Here is a 16655-nt window from a genome sequence, read left to right as displayed (position 1 = left end):
TGTCTACAAAATGCCAGAATTAAGATTTCTCAGGATAAAGAAACAAACAAATCCGGCATGCAAAAACACGTGTTCAGCTCAGCTCAGTTCAGTTCATTTTATTTTTCCACTTAAAAATTGATGAAAAGAATTACCAAAATCTCATGTTACAATAAGTGGCGGAGGTCTCCAAAAAGCATAGCTTGTGTAATTATATTCAAACATTTGTGTCGCATACCGAGGATTTCCTACTGAAATAGCCACTGATAATTGCTGCCATGGTTTTAGCCACATGTACACAAATGATACACAGCAAATATGGCTGCCTGCAAAGTCACTCAAGGAAATCCCTTTCCTGGTTTACAGTTGTATTTTTTCGCTGTGAAGCCCGAGATGCTTCCTATGCACCCATGCAAGACATGTAGCTCTTGATACTAGGGCCGTTTTCCAAACCCCGGCTTCGGTTTTGGCTCCGTCTCCGGCTCATTGCCATACTGCATGAATGAAGCCAGAGACGGAGACGAGACCGGAGTTTGGAAAATGGCCTATGACTCCTCAGCATCTTCTTTGGCCATCTGCTCTATCAACCTCTGCCTCTCCGCATTCTGCCTCATTCTCATCGATTCCAAACTCTCGTAATCCTTAGCCTGGGCTCCGCCCGTGTTGGAAGTCACAAAAGTTGAGCGACCTGTGTCGGCTTGCCCCTCTGTGGGGACGCTATCATCCTCCGGACAAACTCTTTTAACTCCGCCCACACTTGAGCGTAAATCCTCAGCCGTCCGTAAGTCATCTTCGGTGTTCCTCAAATGCTGTTCCTCAGCTGCAGAAGCATCAGTATGGCGGCCATCTTGAACGGTTGATTGTTCTACATTTCTTTCCTCCTCGGCATGTTGTGGAGTGGCCTTTTTTGGCTGTCTGGCATTTTTCAACCTCTGGAGCACCATGGATTCAAAGTCTGCATCTGTTGTGGGGGTGGGCTGCTGTAAGAACAAAATGGTTGGTAACTGATTAAAGAAGAGAGGACCAATACCAGTAGGCTATTTTGGGAAAACTTGTGATGTTTATTATGTATCTCAAATTTGCTAAGCAAAACAGAGTTTAACTTTGCATGTGATTGCAAGACAAATAAATTTGATGCAAGACGAAGTGGTATCTTTTGCTTGTGTATGACACCTATTAAGGGGGAATTACAGAGTATGTACATGTACAACTTCTTGAATGTTAGCTGTTCAATCTCAAGCATGGACCAAGCTTGAATATGGAAAAAAAATCACTCATTTTATTTTGTATAATTCACAAAAAATGATCTGGACAAAATAATGATAATTATAGCTGTTTTCTTGAATGATTTCTTGATTGCATACAAATTACATATATTGATTCCGATTGATGTTTTCTTTTATGTATTTATTGATTTATTCAATTATTAAAAAAAAAAAAAAGATATAGGAAAAAGGCTAAAAGCTAGCCAGCAATAACATATCAATGGAATGGTCCTTACCTGTGTTGATGAGCCTGATGCTACTGCGGATGGCTGGGGCTGACCTGACAGCCATGATAGCTCCAAGGGATTGCTACTCAATCCCAACTCATTTCTGACTGCAAGTTCCTGTAGAGAAAAAATAACATATTGAAATAAATGGGTTTAGTCGTATTCTTAACACATAAGCTACAATGAGAAAACAACTTTAAAAGTAGCAACAGCATCAACCAGTACAGGGTGAGTCAGAATGATCTTTAATATTGTTGTCAATAGAGTATATTGGAAAAAAAACAACTGAGAGTTTTTTTTATGATTGGTTATTACCTTATCCCTATGGGAATTTTGAAATGTTCATAATTGTTGGCTGTGGTGAGGAGTTGCCATTTTCATGGAAGTGGCTCATTTTCCAGTCTGGACACGGAATTGGTTTTACCTTAATTAAATCAGTCACCCATGACTAGGTTTTTGTTTATTATTCACTGCTTCAGATGCAGTCACATGAGTACACGATTTCAATAAATTTGTTGAACCATGGAACCGTGGTCAGAGTGTTTTTTTAGCGTGTGTTCTTTAATAGCACTTTTCTTCAAAATGGTACAATGCATAAACATGAAACTTTCACCAAATATGTCCAAAATACCAGCCTATAATATACTTCATTTGCAATTATTTTGATAAATGTTACTTATTTTTAAAATTTATTTTAATTTGGGTCCAGATCATTCTGACTCACCCTGTAGTTGCAGCTGCATCACCAATAAATATAGCAGCAATATGGGCTTATAAAAACTTATATCAATATATTAAGACTATCAATTTGTGAGAACTTCCTTCCTTTCTTCCTAAACTATCCCCCAACCCCTAAGACTTGCGAAGGGACAGCAGTTCAAGAGAGATAAGAGCTTAAATCAGCACTTACTGCAGCCCTGGATGTACCAAACTCCACGACGGCACTCCCTCTCTTCTTGCTTGACACCAGCAAATTTGTAATTGAACCGTACTGAAACCAAAAAAAGGAGGGAAAATAAGTCTATCATGTGGGGATAGTGAGTTTAAACTTAAATGTAAGTGTGCTGTTTCCCATAATGTGTTGGAATTTGCCAGGATGGGTATGGTTCCTAGTAAATCATGCCAGGGAGTTAGGGTTTATAACTATTAACCCTGAAGCCCGGTTCATACTTCACGCGAAAGAGAAATTCTTGACGTCAACAATACATTCGAAGCGCGTCCACCATTGTAGACGACATGAATTTCGCTTCGCACAAGCTTTCGCGTGAAGTATGAACTGGGCTTAACTCCCTAGCATGATATACTAGGAACCATACCCATCCTGGCAAACTCCAACACAATATGGGAAACAGCACACTTACATTTCTAACTTTGTTTCTGGAGGTGTGCCAACCCAATGTACAAAACTGTCAGTTTAAAGGTACTGTACCCATCCTGACAGATTCCAACAAAACATGCTGTTGGGGTTTGATGGGTTGAGTTCTGTTAGGGTTAATACACATCTCAATTCACGAAGGATCATAAAATCATATCATGAGCTTATATGGAAAAGCAAGTATAAAAACTCTTTCAAAAACCTTGAATACCCTACATACATGTACTCCCTCAGTTTGATGGAGCTTTAAAGTAATACAGGGGTGACAAATGGATACATATGACCCACAGCTAACAATTTACCCAAACATTACTCGGAGCAAGTTCAGGCATGAACTATAGTTATCCATAGTTCGACTAACTTTGCATGAACAAATGACTGTTGGACTGCTCTAGTCGGCTATTTGGAACTATACCAGGGGGGAAAGGTTCCATCGCTGGTGACCACTGATAAAAATAGCTGAAAACAGCTGAAAAAGGTGTAAAAAAGCTGAACTTTGGAAATCTCCTATACTTTTGTGCACAGCAAGTGAGGGAAAAAAAAGCTGAAATCCAAAACAAAAAAAGCTGAAATTAGCTTTAATGCTGAGATTTCACACCCCTGTGGTTCCCAATAGCTGCTGACATCACAAAGTACAATGGAAAGCTAGGGCCAACAAGTTTCGTGATGACGTTTTGACCAGCGTTTGACTAGAGGCGTTCCCACGCTGCTGTTAGTGCGCAGGCGTATGTTACATCACAAATCAACCACTAGTTGACTAATGGTCCTCACCAAAACTTGCTCTAAGGTGAAGTTCCAGTGGGATCATGGCAGGAAAAAAATTGGTCACGGGCGATAAAAACCGTTTGACATAAAACCTTCGAAAAAAGGAAGTCAAACACAGCTTGGCTCAAACTTCCATGATTGGTAGTTTAATGCAACTAGTTGATTTGTACCTTCTGGAAGGTTCTGTATAAGACATCATAGTTGTATCCTCCATTCGTCTCATCTGACTTCTTGCTCTTCCACTTAACTTTAAGACGGGGAGGGTCATCTTCAGAAGGAAAAAAAATTAATTTATCAAAATGTAATTTTTTTCTTCCGAGGAATTCATAAGCGACTCATTCGATACTTTTATTCACTGCTTGCCAGTGCTGTTAGTGAGTCTGTCACAAGTCCACCACAAGCTCTTCATTGTTATTTAAAAATCACAAGTCATTTCGTAAGTCCAGTCACAAGTAACAGGAGGTGAAAAATAACAAAGGAATGCCTTTGTTACAATTCACTCCAATAGCTAGCGACTTGAATTTAGCCTAGAGATCTCTTGAGGACTCGACTACTGGAAATCATACAGATAAGGAAATCACACAAACGAGGCAAAAAAATGAATGTCGTCTTTGAAGGAAATCAAGGGTTTTTCAACATTTTCTCTGTAGAATATGTAAATATGTGGCTTTTTTCTGACTTAGACCATTGCACTGTGGTCAGTAAACGATCTACAAAACTAAATTTGGCAGTCTCTGGGCAAACATGCACCTTTCAGCCAAGTTTGGGACAAACGAGCAAAATCAAACAGAGGTGGTGTGCCAAAGATTAAAACGGTCTGTTTTCTGGTTTGATGAAGGCTTGTCACACAGAACTGACCTTCTCCCTGATGAGCCTGGCTGTCTTCCCGCTGAAGTTCCTCCTTCAAGAGTCTCTGCTCCTCAGCCAAGATACGAGAACCTTCTTCCTGGAGCCTCTTGATCTAAGAAATGCACAGAAGGAGAGAGGCTATATCAGTATCTCCATTAGGGCTGTTCGTTTTAGAATAATTTAGTATTTGATTACTCGTAACTGCATTTGACCGAATATTCGGATATTCAAACATGCTAGCTGCAACTGGCTACTGCGCCGCTAAAGAGTTGCATAAAGACGGCACCAGTTAAAAGTTGCGTGTGGCAATCGATATAAGGCACATGAGTGTTTTGCAATAAGTATTTTATAATTGTAAAGGGCTTCAACCTCCTAAAAGGATGTGAACAATGAACCGCCGTTGACAAAAAAAGTTACCGTTGACAAAAAGTAGCACCTGAAAATAAAGGGCAGCAATTTTATGATAAAATAACATCACAAGTCATGTGTGATTGTGCACAATTTCTTTTGTTTTTCATATTTTCAAACTGGCAAAAAGCTATTTGAATAGTTGGTTGACAATCAAATATTGGAGTATTGGGTAAATTCAGGACAGCCCTGATCTCCATCAGAGCACTCCAAGCATAACTCCACCCTCGGTGATAAATATGCATTATTAGATCTCATACATATTTATGAGCCAAATGCGCTTCTATGATTGGATGTTCTAACACGTCTGGGAACTAAAAATAGCTAACTCGAGATTGGTTCCTAGACTCCCAACTATGCAATAGGTGGGAGGTTGCTGGTGGTGCCATACTAAAGCCGGCATGAAAGACGAACAATTGTATGGATTCTCCAGGGATTTTTTGAAAATGAAATTAACTATGTGTGAGGTGTAATAAAACAAATAAAACATGGGGAGGGGGACTTAAAGCCAATTGGCTCTAGGGGGCGCTGTTCAAAAATGCATTAGAGCATGCAATTACAAATACGCCGCATTTAATGCCCATTCCCTGTGGTACCTAATGTCGAAATTATGAAATAGGTGATGGACGATTAATATCTTGATCCTTTGGTGAAAAATATGTAAATGTTTAATTAACACGAAACACTGGAGGGGGGGGGGGGGGAAGGCTGGAAGGGGGGGCGGGCTGGAAGGGGGGGCATGTTTGTGATAGCAATAGTTTGGTCAAGTTATGTAAAGGATACTTGAAAAATGGGGACCTACTCAAATTTTGGTGGATGCGTATGTAACCAGCGCACACTCCCTGGGTGCGGGCCAGATAGAGTCTACATGTACATGTATGTATTCAAAATGAGTACTAAAAATCACTGCAGAGGGCCTATCTGATGACATCATGGATGCCATTTGAGCATTCATCTGACTTACCACTTCTTGAAGTTGTTGCGCTGCATCTTTGCCTTTAGTCCTGTCTTGCTCATCTCGAAATGCTGCTTCTCTTGCCTCAAGATCTGCAAAGAGTAACCCAGCGACATCAACGATGAAACTAACATCAAGCATTTATCGCTTTTCATAATGGCACGGCACTCCGACCATGGCTGAAATAGGCGTCCAGACCTAGGGCTATGTCTATTGTCAGCATGTTCGCACATAGTTTGAATTGATTCAGGCCTAGGCAATAGCCCCACACAAGAAATGTGGACACAGCCTCACTCAAGCTTTTTAATCTTCTCTTATGCTAAGCTGGTGAGCCAACCTTCGAAGTTCTGGGTAGCAATCTGTATGCATGTATGTACATGTACATTCAATAAACAATGCAAAAACTATAAACTTGTACATGTAGCACAACGATTTTATAGTTATCACAAACAACTTTGTCATCTTGGGCTACACCACACAAGATACTTTAACTCTACAACAATATTTACAGCTACTTCTTCATTGGGAAGTCCCTACAAGCGAAAACATATACAGGGATGAGATTGTCAACTTAAAAAAGGTCTGAAAATTATGTGAAAGGTCTGAAAGATGCATTTCTTTCTATACTGGCAGTGTCTTTTTCTCAGATTCAAAAAGTCTGATTTCAGATGAGAGACTAAAAATTCTTTTGCCTGCATAATAGCCTTGCAGCATTGGTAACGTCTAATTGAGAATCAAGTGTTACACGGTAGTAGCCAAGGAATGAGAGAGGGAATCAGTACCAAAGGGGAACATGACAGGGGGTAGCAGGGTTACCTATAAGGAAACAGCAGGCAAAGGGAGGGGAAACCTGGTTCAAGATGGGGAAACAGAGCCATGCATGTGTACAATCATGTAAGGTGAGTTGCAGCTTGATTATACAGGGTGAGTAAAAAAAAAAGTGAAACCCAAATTCAGAACCACTATTTTAGTGAAGTTCTACATTTAGCCCTTTCAAACTCTAGAATACGAAAGCCCAATTCATAGGCTTTCTTTTAGTACAAGAATCTTTCAAATCACTCATGTACCTTTCAAGTTACGGAATTTTTAAAACAACCACCGTTTTAAACTTCTTTCCACGGATCACAAGAACGTAAGTGTTCTTTCAGAAAATGGTTTTGCTGAAAGAACGCACACCTTTTTTTGTGATCCGTGGATAGAACTTTAAAACAGTGGTTGTGTTTAAAATTCCTTAACTTGAAAAGTACATGAGTGATTTGATTGATTCTTGTACTAAAAGAAAGCTTATGAATTGGGCTTTCATGTCCTAGATTTTCAAAGTGCTACTTGCAGAACTTCAATAAAACAATAGTCCCAACATTTGGGTTTCTCTTATTGCTTACTCACCCTGTAGATGAGGGAAATATAGCTAGGCAACTGGCCTGCCTCACGTGCATAAAATGGGGCAACATGTTACTATGGAAGGAGGCGTAATCATGGAATATTGGGGTGACGAAACCTTGTATAAGAACTTCTCATATGTTTGCTAACTTGACGCCTAATTCAAGTCTTAACACATGAAGCAACCTTTTTACTGATGGAGCGTGGCTGAAACTGACCTTCTTTGACCTTTCTCCTCTTACTCTCAAGGGCTCGATTCCGCAGCTCAGTGGCTTTCTTGGCTTTCAAAACTTTGTCATAAGCAGCCTGTCATGTGAGACAAAACATGAACAAAACTGGTTAGAACAAACTGTGCACGGATGTGATTGTCAATTTGGGCGATTCACAATGCAGTTCGTCACCAAGACTTTGCCATGGAGAGTTCATTTTTCCCAGTGCATTGTGAGAGATGGTCGACAAACTCGCAGCGCGGGACACTTGAAATTGTTAGTTTTTCCGCTCAGTAGTTTCGTAAGCGTATGATTCGAGTATATGTTTGCCCTTTTCTTTTCTTTTAATCAATATGGTGTTTTTTGTAAGGCGGCAGAACGTTACGCCCCAATCTATAACAGGTTAGCTCAAGTTGTCTACTGACACTCGTTCAAATGGGCCATGTTTTGTCGACCATAAACTTGAAAAATGGACTCTCCATGGCAAACTCTTGGTGGCCCACCGCATTGTGAATCGCCCAAATTTAATAAAAACATGAAAATTTGACAACACGCAATGATTTTGAACTACTTTCTATGCTCATTTGTTTTCCTTCGAATCACACAAAGTTTTCAAATTCCAAAAGCTAGATTTCAGTCTTAAGTCTGAAGATCTCATGCTTGACAGCGGAGTTTTCTTCTCACGAAATGCGAAAATAACCGTAGTGTGCCTTGACCATGAACTCATTCAATTAATCCAGATTTTTTGCTGTAATGCAAGTGTGCTGAAAACAACTCACGAAATTTTTCCAGCCACATATGAACAATATTCTTATGGGCTTTGAATTGATCATATATTTAGCATTAATAAGGGAATAAATGTGTGATTGGGAGGTTTTAAACACTCTGTTTAAGACCGGTTGGAGTCTGGATGCCAAAGCACATATTTATTCCCATTCATAAATACCTTTTCGATCAAAAAAATCATAACTTTTCGGTCCAAAAGTCAAAAAAGTCAAAGATATAACAATTTCACTTCATGTTTTTTGAAACACCCCTCTAGCTATATAATGGAGTGTCCAGCTCACGAGTAAGTCATAAACAACTCCTTTTATGGAGATCGGCACGTTGCGCGTACAGCGCGATGTTGCGCAGAATGCAGCTGTGGCGGCGCGTTGTGAATTAAGACTATGAAATACTGACTCTCTGGTAGTATTGCGCATGCCTACATGAGGATTGTGAACATTCAACAAATAAAACAGTAAAAGGCACCGGATTTCATGAGTCCAAATTTCATGTGACACTGGAAAAGTGTATAAGACCAGCCAGCCGGTCTTTATCATCCGTTGAAGACCAGCCACGTGACGGTCTCTACCAATAGGAATGGGTAGACTGTCTTAGGTATTTATGAATGTAATTTTTGCCAAATGAAACTCACCCTTGCTTCTGAGTCGGTCAGAATTTCAAGTGCTTTTGACAGTTCTTCCCATTCCTTTGCTGCATGGAAATCAATGGGGGAAAAAGGAAACCAATAGATTAGGCCTATGCGCTGGGAAATCATGTTTTAACCCTAACCGCCCTGAATCCTTCAAAATCCTCTTTGCCAAAGTGGAGAAGTTTGGAGGATTGAGGTTACATGGCAAAAGTGCAATACTGATTTTGTAGGATGCACTTTGTCAAGGTCTTGGGCCGGACCTTGTCTTGTTTATGCTCAGCTCATGTACAAGGTTTTGTTGGATACAGTACTGATAGTGTATGTGTATAGCCCAGCCAACATTACTTCACATTGGGATCACAAGCAATCATGAATGCCCCAAATGTGGGTAAGAATAAAGGGAAGTGCCATTGGCCTTAATGTACAGTGATGGCAATTTCAGGATTCTGACAGTTTTTCATGTTTTTGGAAAGTGATAGATTTTGTAGGATTCTGGAAGTTTCCAAGAGAAGATTTCCAGGAAGTTTAGAGCTGAACCTTTCATTACCACATTGTTTATTGACTTGGCTCTCCCCAGGACCAAATTGTTTGCTCAGTCATGCGGAAATCACTAGAGCGTGAACAAAATGAGCACGAGTCAAAAACTCACTTTTTTCAACCCAGATTTTCACTACCAAGGAGTGATTTAAATCATAGGTGTTGTGTGTAAAGTTTGTTCCTTGAACCTTGAAATGAAGTTCACGTGTGCAAATATAAGAAAGTTATGCCTTTTTGTTCGTCTGGTCCCATTTATCAAACTGCAAGCCAAGTAAGATTTGAGGCTTTGCATGGTGGAGATACTAAATAATAAAAGGTTTGCGGAAACACCATGTGCGAATAATTTCTCAACTAAGAGAATGGTTCTGAAAAGAACCAGAGGTATGAACTCGACGTTTCACCACATGACCAAATGGCACTCCATACCTCAAATTGTGCATGGATACTTCTGGATCACTTTTCTCAATGTTTGTAATGGTAACACTGTGAATAAACTACACAGTTAGAACGATCTGAAAACACTCTTTCAGCTGGTATATGATTGATGTATGGGCCGCCAAACATATCAACATGCCGCCTTTCTGAAAAGCAGTGAATAAATCTGTGTTTGAGGGTGTTCCGTGTGTGGTTTCCTGGTCAACTAAAGTCGCCTATGGGAATCAGCAGGGGGGTAGTTCTTGTCAACTATTAAGTCGCCCATGGTAAGGAAAGGGTTAACCGCTGACCTGCTCTGGGGTTGTCTGGATTTTTGTCAGGATGGCACGTCAGCGCTTTCTTCCTGTAGGCTTTCTTGATCTGGGAAAAATAAATGGTTTGAAAGAAAAAAAAGTCAAGTGACCAAGAAGAGTTTTTCCACAAGAATATATTTCAGCTATTTTAAAATTCTCAGTTGTGACTGTAGTTTTTAATTGATTATAATAAGACATGAGTTCTTAATATATTTTTGTGCATTTATACAGACTTCACGGTGCATGGCGGTGATTCACTGCCATTTTTATTTTCGTTTTATGTTGTTTCGTCTTCACATGCTTCATTATCATCATTGTTTTACCCCAAATTGTCCCTTAATTTTCTTTAAAACTTGCCCTTTATCCATGACATTCTTGTTGGTTTTAAACACAACTGGTAACTGCATGTTGTTGGGCAAGTCCAATTGACCTACCGTACAAGTGGATTTTCGTTCTCTAGTCTTATTATAGGAACGAGGCCCGCCACTACATCAGAGATGAAACAGGTATATGGCAAAAAAATCAGAAAATATAGGCCGAACAAAAATACGTGTCCGAAATCTGGGCCGCGCTGCAGTTAAACACATCATGGAGGTAGGAAACACATGTACATGCACAATACACTTCATGCCCAATTTCCAGACACCAACTCCTGCTTTATTTTCGATTCAAACAAAATTTTACGATGAAAACAAAAAAGGTCAGTGTTTTCATTGCACAAAATGCCTGAATTACGGTTAGAGTAACGGAGTCATCAATAAAGAAGTTCACTTCTTACTTGAGAAAGTCGAGGGAAAAGTCCGAAAGACAAGGGCACCGTTCACGGTGCTTCGATCATGTCCATGATTCAACCACACAACTCCACTACTCCACTTGCATTCATCCATACGTGGGGAAAAATCAGGCATTATCGTCTTTCTCTTCCAACAAATGCCAGTGAAATGTTTCGCTAATGCTCTCTTCGCTTTCCTCGAGATAATCATCACGATTTTTAAAGCATTGCATTTTGTACAACTTAATCTGAAACCTCCGAAAATCGCACAACATAATGATTTTATCCACTGGATCGTTCACAAGGCCACCCGTTCCCGACTGGCCATGTGCGTGCTAGCGGACGGTACGGTACGGCGGTACTGCACGTGCGCCACAGTGATTTTTCCATGTCACCTGTCAATGTTTAACCTTTTGTCCAGCCGGAGAAGGTGCCGATCAGTGTTATGCCCTGTGTTTCTACCGTTGAAACACTCCAATAACGACTGGTGAAAGAGATTAAAACTACGTTCGCGATGATTTTAACTACCATTTCCATCGACTTTTCATCGACTTTTTTTTCGAAATTATGATTGAAATAAAATGACATTTTGTAAAAAAATCCTTACAAAATCAAATTTTTGTTGGACACACTGTAAAAAAATCGGAAATTTCGTTGGAAAATTCAAAAAGTCGGATTTCCGATTAAAATCGGAAAAGTTTCATCTCTGCTACATGATCATGGTCAGGGTTTTGATTTTTTGAGGGAAATTTGGGGGTAATGACGATGACAGCGCGGCGACAACACGTGACCCGAAAATAAAGATGGTGATCACCGCGCGATGTACCGTGAGCACGCACGGTGCGCTGAATCGCAAGGCACAAACCGCGCAGGAAAATCGTGATTTCTACCCCAAGAATCTGTTCAAAATTGCAAAATGGGTTTCATTAGAATTGAGAAAAATCTGCTTTTCATTGTAAACGTGATTTTTGAGCAATAAAAAATATTTTTCACTCTAATTTGATCAAAACAAAACAGGGGCCCTACACTTTATGATCGCCAAAAAACCTCCCTGTACTATGTGCCGAAACGCAACGAAGCTGCCTGGCCAATCATGCCATGCCAGTTGCAGACAAACGTACATACATCCTATACAGTTCATGTACGTTGATGCTCCATTGGTACGATGTCGCGCCACCACAACTTAGATTGGTAGCAATACGCTGTATTTATATTACTGCTGTATATCCCTATTAAATGTCCAGGGTCCACAGCCATGACTGCGGGCAGACAAGCAGAATCCCTGCACTGCATGGGAATTAGTTGTATGGTCTAGTTCCCAGACTTTTACGAAGCAAAAGACCGTGCCCGCTTGCAAGAGAATTAGACTAATTTTCCAGGGGAACTAGCCAAGTGCACACACAAACATGACAAAACGGGTGACTCGTAAAGTCGTATTGTAAACTTTTTCTTGCAATCTGTGCTCCGTCTGTTCTTTGTTGTACTCCTGTTAGCAGGAGTTACCCAGCCCTGAATTTTATCATTGGGTTGTCATCTAGGGATGGAGCTTATTTTTCACGTAACCGAGCAGCGTAGGCAGGTCCCAAAAAAAATTGCCAAACTTGCCTGGAATAACCATTACACAGGTCCTTGAAATAAAAAACGATCCACGATGAAGATTCAGCCTACAATTGCAATGAAAAAAGGAGGAATAACCGCTAACCTGACAACCTTGCGGGCATGGCCAGGACCGCAATTGGTTTCTGCACAAAAAAAATTGTGTACAATGAATGGCGGTCGATTACCAGGCACAGCTCGCTGTCAACTAGTCGTTTTTGCCGGCTGCGCTGGCTGTTGGCGCATGACGTCACGCGGAAGCGTAACACCCGATGACTGTTTCATGCACTAATATGAGGTTTACCACTCGCATCACAGCTGCGGTACAGGAACCGCAACCGGTAGCGCATGAAACAGTCAAAGTATGGAGGATGTCAGACAAGTCGAACGTTGAGACAACTCGACACGGGACAAGTCGCCCGTTGAGACAACTCGACCGTTGAGACAAGTCGCCCGTTGAGACAACTCGACTAGGGACAACTCGACCGTTGAGACAGCTCGACTTAACGGAAATGTATACACGTGTACTTTTGTATTGTATTCTTTTGTAATTGTATTCAATCTTTCCATTGAATACAGGTCAACTCGTACGCGAACCAACTCGTGCGTGACCAACTCGTACGCGGGACAATTCGTACGCGAACCAACTCATATGCGGACCGACTCGTACGCGGACCGACTCGTACGCGGACCAACTCGTACGCGAGTCAACTCGTACGCGTGAGTTTAGACTGTTGGTTTGGCTCACATGGACAGACGAAATTAGGTTCCGTACGGTAGGTCAGCATAATTTTACCTTTTCTGAAAGGTTGAGATTTTCAAATTAAATGTAGTTGATTTTTGAATCCGCCAGTGCTACTTACATTCGCGATTTTTTTTAGAAGAATTCTGCATGTTTTTTTTGTTTTTTTACGGCCGCCGCTGTTTTGACAAGCATTTGGTTAGCGGGCTATACCGCTAATTTCGAACCCTGATGTGTTATGTGTTATACCTCCATGGTTATACCAAGCATTTCAGTTGTAAATAGAAATTGCTTGGCCTACGGATGTCCTCGCGTGTCTGCTTTTTAATTGATCAATGGTTGTGAACCACAATGAAAGTTGAGTGACAGGCAGTTGACAAGTCTGATCGATCTCTTTTGATTGGTTTTACCGATACAAAGGATGAAGGATGCCGACTTCTAAACCCGCTGGTTCTTTTAGGACACCGAACCGCGAGAACAGATTCATGGTAGCCCGGAGCGTTGCAATTGGGTCAGTTTGACAATGGTGGCAATTAAATGACTGACAGGTACATTGATTAAAAAAACCCCGAAAATCAGTTACTTTATTATCATCATTCACGGGTTCACTCCCAATCACACACAACGGTCACACACTGAACTACGGACTACCCGATTCTTCGGTCACAACATGGTCACACTATTCCCAAATTCTCCCCAACCATGCCAACCCAATCCTTGAAACCACTCCTATTTCGGCCCCCGTACGAGTTGGCTCGCGTACGAGTTGTCTCGCGTACGAGTTTGCTCGCGTACGAGTTGTCTGGCGTACGAGTTGGTTCGCATACGAGTTGGCTCGCGTACGAGTTGACCAATCCGCGTATGAGTTGTCTCGCGTACGAGTTGGTTCGCGTACGAGTTGACCTGTTTCCTTTCCATTTATCGCACATACGGTCGAGTTGTCTCAACGGTCGAGTTGTCTCAACGGTCGAGTTGTCTCAACGGTCGAGTTGTCTCAACGGTCGAGTTGTCTCAACGGTCGAGTTGTCTCAACGGTCGACTTGTCCCGAGTCGAGTTGTCTCAACGGTCGACTTGTCTCAACGGTCGACTTGTCTGACCCCCTACTAGACCTGCAGTCTAGTAGGCGCGGGCCTAGCCCTAGGCTAGCTGGAGTAACCCAGCCCTGAGTTTTATCATTGGGTTGTCATTGAGGGCTGGAGCGTATTTTTCTCGTAACTAGTAGTATATTCAAAAAATTTTGGAAAAATGTTCAATTTTGTCCCCGTTACACACTAATTGCAACTGCAACTCACCACAAACTTGCCTGGAATAACCATTACACAGGTCCTTGAAGTAAAAAACGATCCACGATGAAGATTCAGCCTACAATTGCAGTGAAAACAGGAGGAATAACCGCTAACTTGACAACCTTGCTGGATTGGCCAGGACTGCTAGGCCCTATTGGTTTGTGCACAAAAAAAAAATTGTGTACAATGAATGGCGGCGGTCGATTACCATCCACGTACAGCTCGCTGGTACTACGCGTTTTTGCGGTCGGTGCATGACGTAACGCGGAAGCGTAATACCCGATGACTGTTTCATGCATTAAGAAGAGGTTCACTCGCATCACAGTGCGGTACTGGAACGGCAACCGTCGAGTTGGCCGGCTATCGTGCATTCATAGGCCAACTCGACGGTTGCCGTTCCAGTACCGCACTGTGATGCGAGTGAACCTCTTCTTAATGCATGAAACAGTCATCGGGTATTACGCTTCCGCGTCACGTCATGCACCGACCGCAAAAACGCATAGTACCAGTGAGCTGTACGTGGATGGTAATCGACCGCCGCCATTCATTGTACACAATTTTTTTTTTGTGCACAAACCAATAGGGCCTAGCAGTCCTGGCCAATCCAGCAAGGTTGTCAAGTTAGCGGTTATTCCTCCTGTTTTCACTGCAATTGTAGGCTGAATCTTCATCGTGGATCGTTTTTTACTTCAAGGACCTGTGTAATGGTTATTCCAGGCAAGTTTGGGGTGAGTTGCAGTTGCAATTAGTGTGTAACGGGGACAAAATTGAACATTTTCCAAAAAATTGTGAATATACTACAAGTTACGAGAAAAATACGCTCCAGCCCTAGATGAAAACCCAATGATAAAACTCAGGGCTGGGTAACTCCAGCTAGCCCTAGGCCTAGGCATGCTAGGCCTAGTGCGTTTTTTCATGAAATTCGAGCCCTGGCATGCCTGGGGGCCTGGCCCGGTCACTCAGTGTCAAACATGTCAGTTGTCACATGTAATGATGTATGATTTTTGTTAAAATTTCGGACTATCGACCCATTGACCTTTTTGTAAACAACTCATACAGAAAATACCTCTCACCTCAGGCACTGTCGCATCTTGTAAAACCCCGAGCACTTCGTACAAATCTTTCTCACTCAAGCCAGGCGCCATGTTTTCATAAATGAACAGCGCCCTCCAGTGTCGCAGGAACACATTCTTGTCTTCCTTTTTTGGGGGTGCGTTCGTTTTCGCTCGTACCCCCACCCTGCAAACAGGACGCTAGGATACTCTGATGAGCTTCACAGAATCTTGTGAAGGAAGTGGCCTATGACCCATGTATAAAGCATCTGACTGCAGCTGTTCAAGACCGCAATTAGACAATGTGGGCAAATAATATCAGAAAACTTTTTATAGAAATGCACACGTTCCATACCGGATGTGATTTCTGTTTCATTGCGGACCCTGTGGAAAAAATTTTGAGCGTCGCATAATGCAATCCGACCGTTTGTGATTCGAAACGGAGCTGAGCAAGTGAGGGGAATTGTAAATTTACAACACAGATAAGTTGTACATAATTTCCTACATTATTACGCTTTTCAACGAAAAAAAAATCTCTAAACTGGAATAAAAGAGTAAAGAATCAGTCTTAACGGCCGTTTCAAACCTTACAGAGTCATGACCGTGATGACGCGCGCGCAGGTCACAGGTCTCGCAAAACCCAACCAATCAGACCGTGAATTCATCAGAGTATCCCAGCGTCCTGTTTGCAGGGCGGGGGGGGGGGGGGGGGAGCGAAGCGTTCGTTTAGCTCACCGTACCCGGGTCGACACAGGCACGGGCGTGTCGAGGGCGGGTTGAGGGGGTGTCACCTCCTATGGTACCCCCCATTAGTCAGTTTTGTCGGCAAAATTATGGTGCTGTCGGCAAAATAGAAAATGAAGAATGGAGAAGGAAGGGGAAAGGAAGAGGGAAGAAGAAAAAAAATGGAAAATGTAGGCCTAGCTAATAAACACCGCTGCTCAAAACCCCGCCCCGCTAAAATCCGGTTTTGCAACCTATGGCAAAAGAGTGTACAGTTTTCATGTCGGCATGAGCTGCATGCCTCGCGAGATCGCTTTATCATACGGCGGTTGACAGCTTCAGCTGTGCAAAACACAAGCACGTGCTCGCTCGCAGACAGTAACGAATTGAGC

At 42.0% G+C, this 16655-nt stretch overlaps 1 protein-coding gene across 2 annotated transcripts; it reads right to left on the bottom strand.

The window, feature by feature from the left end:
- Positions 1-104: 104 nt before the first annotated feature.
- On the bottom strand, positions 105-15701 carry LOC119718880 (dnaJ homolog subfamily C member 17-like). 2 transcript variants are annotated; one of them, XM_038188304.1, is made up of 10 exons: positions 15562-15701; positions 10089-10158; positions 8830-8888; positions 7422-7509; positions 5833-5915; positions 4470-4572; positions 3782-3879; positions 2382-2462; positions 1481-1588; positions 105-956 (listed from the first exon to the last, which is right to left on the bottom strand). In XM_038188304.1, the coding sequence occupies exons 1-10, from the start codon at positions 15631-15633 to the stop codon at positions 525-527; spliced, it is 1194 nt and encodes a 397-aa protein (XP_038044232.1). In that variant the 5' UTR covers positions 15634-15701; the 3' UTR covers positions 105-524. The 2 variants fall into 2 exon arrangements, with proteins under 2 accessions (XP_038044232.1, XP_038044231.1); XM_038188303.1 differs by having other exon boundaries at positions 107-959.
- Between the last annotated feature and the right edge of the window lie 954 nt (positions 15702-16655).

Source organism: Patiria miniata, unplaced genomic scaffold, assembly GCF_015706575.1.
Source record: "Patiria miniata isolate m_02_andy unplaced genomic scaffold, ASM1570657v1 HiC_scaffold_7, whole genome shotgun sequence".
NCBI lineage: Eukaryota > Metazoa > Echinodermata > Asteroidea > Valvatida > Asterinidae > Patiria > Patiria miniata.
This window is presented reverse-complemented; position numbering and strand designations above follow the sequence as displayed.

Bases quoted from the DNA above. Each gene is read 5' to 3' on its own strand.
- LOC119718880 (XM_038188303.1), bottom strand. From the start codon at position 15,633: ATGGCGCCTGGCTTGAGTGAGAAAGATTTGTACGAAGTGCTCGGGGTT. The intron at 7,510-8,829 runs GTGAGTTTCATT...CTCACATGACAG, and splicing joins TGACCGACTCAGAAGCAAGG to GCTGCTTATGACAAAGTTTT. The intron at 960-1,480 runs GTAAGGACCATT...TTGTTCTTACAG, and splicing joins CATCAGGCTCATCAACACAG to CAGCCCACCCCCACAACAGA.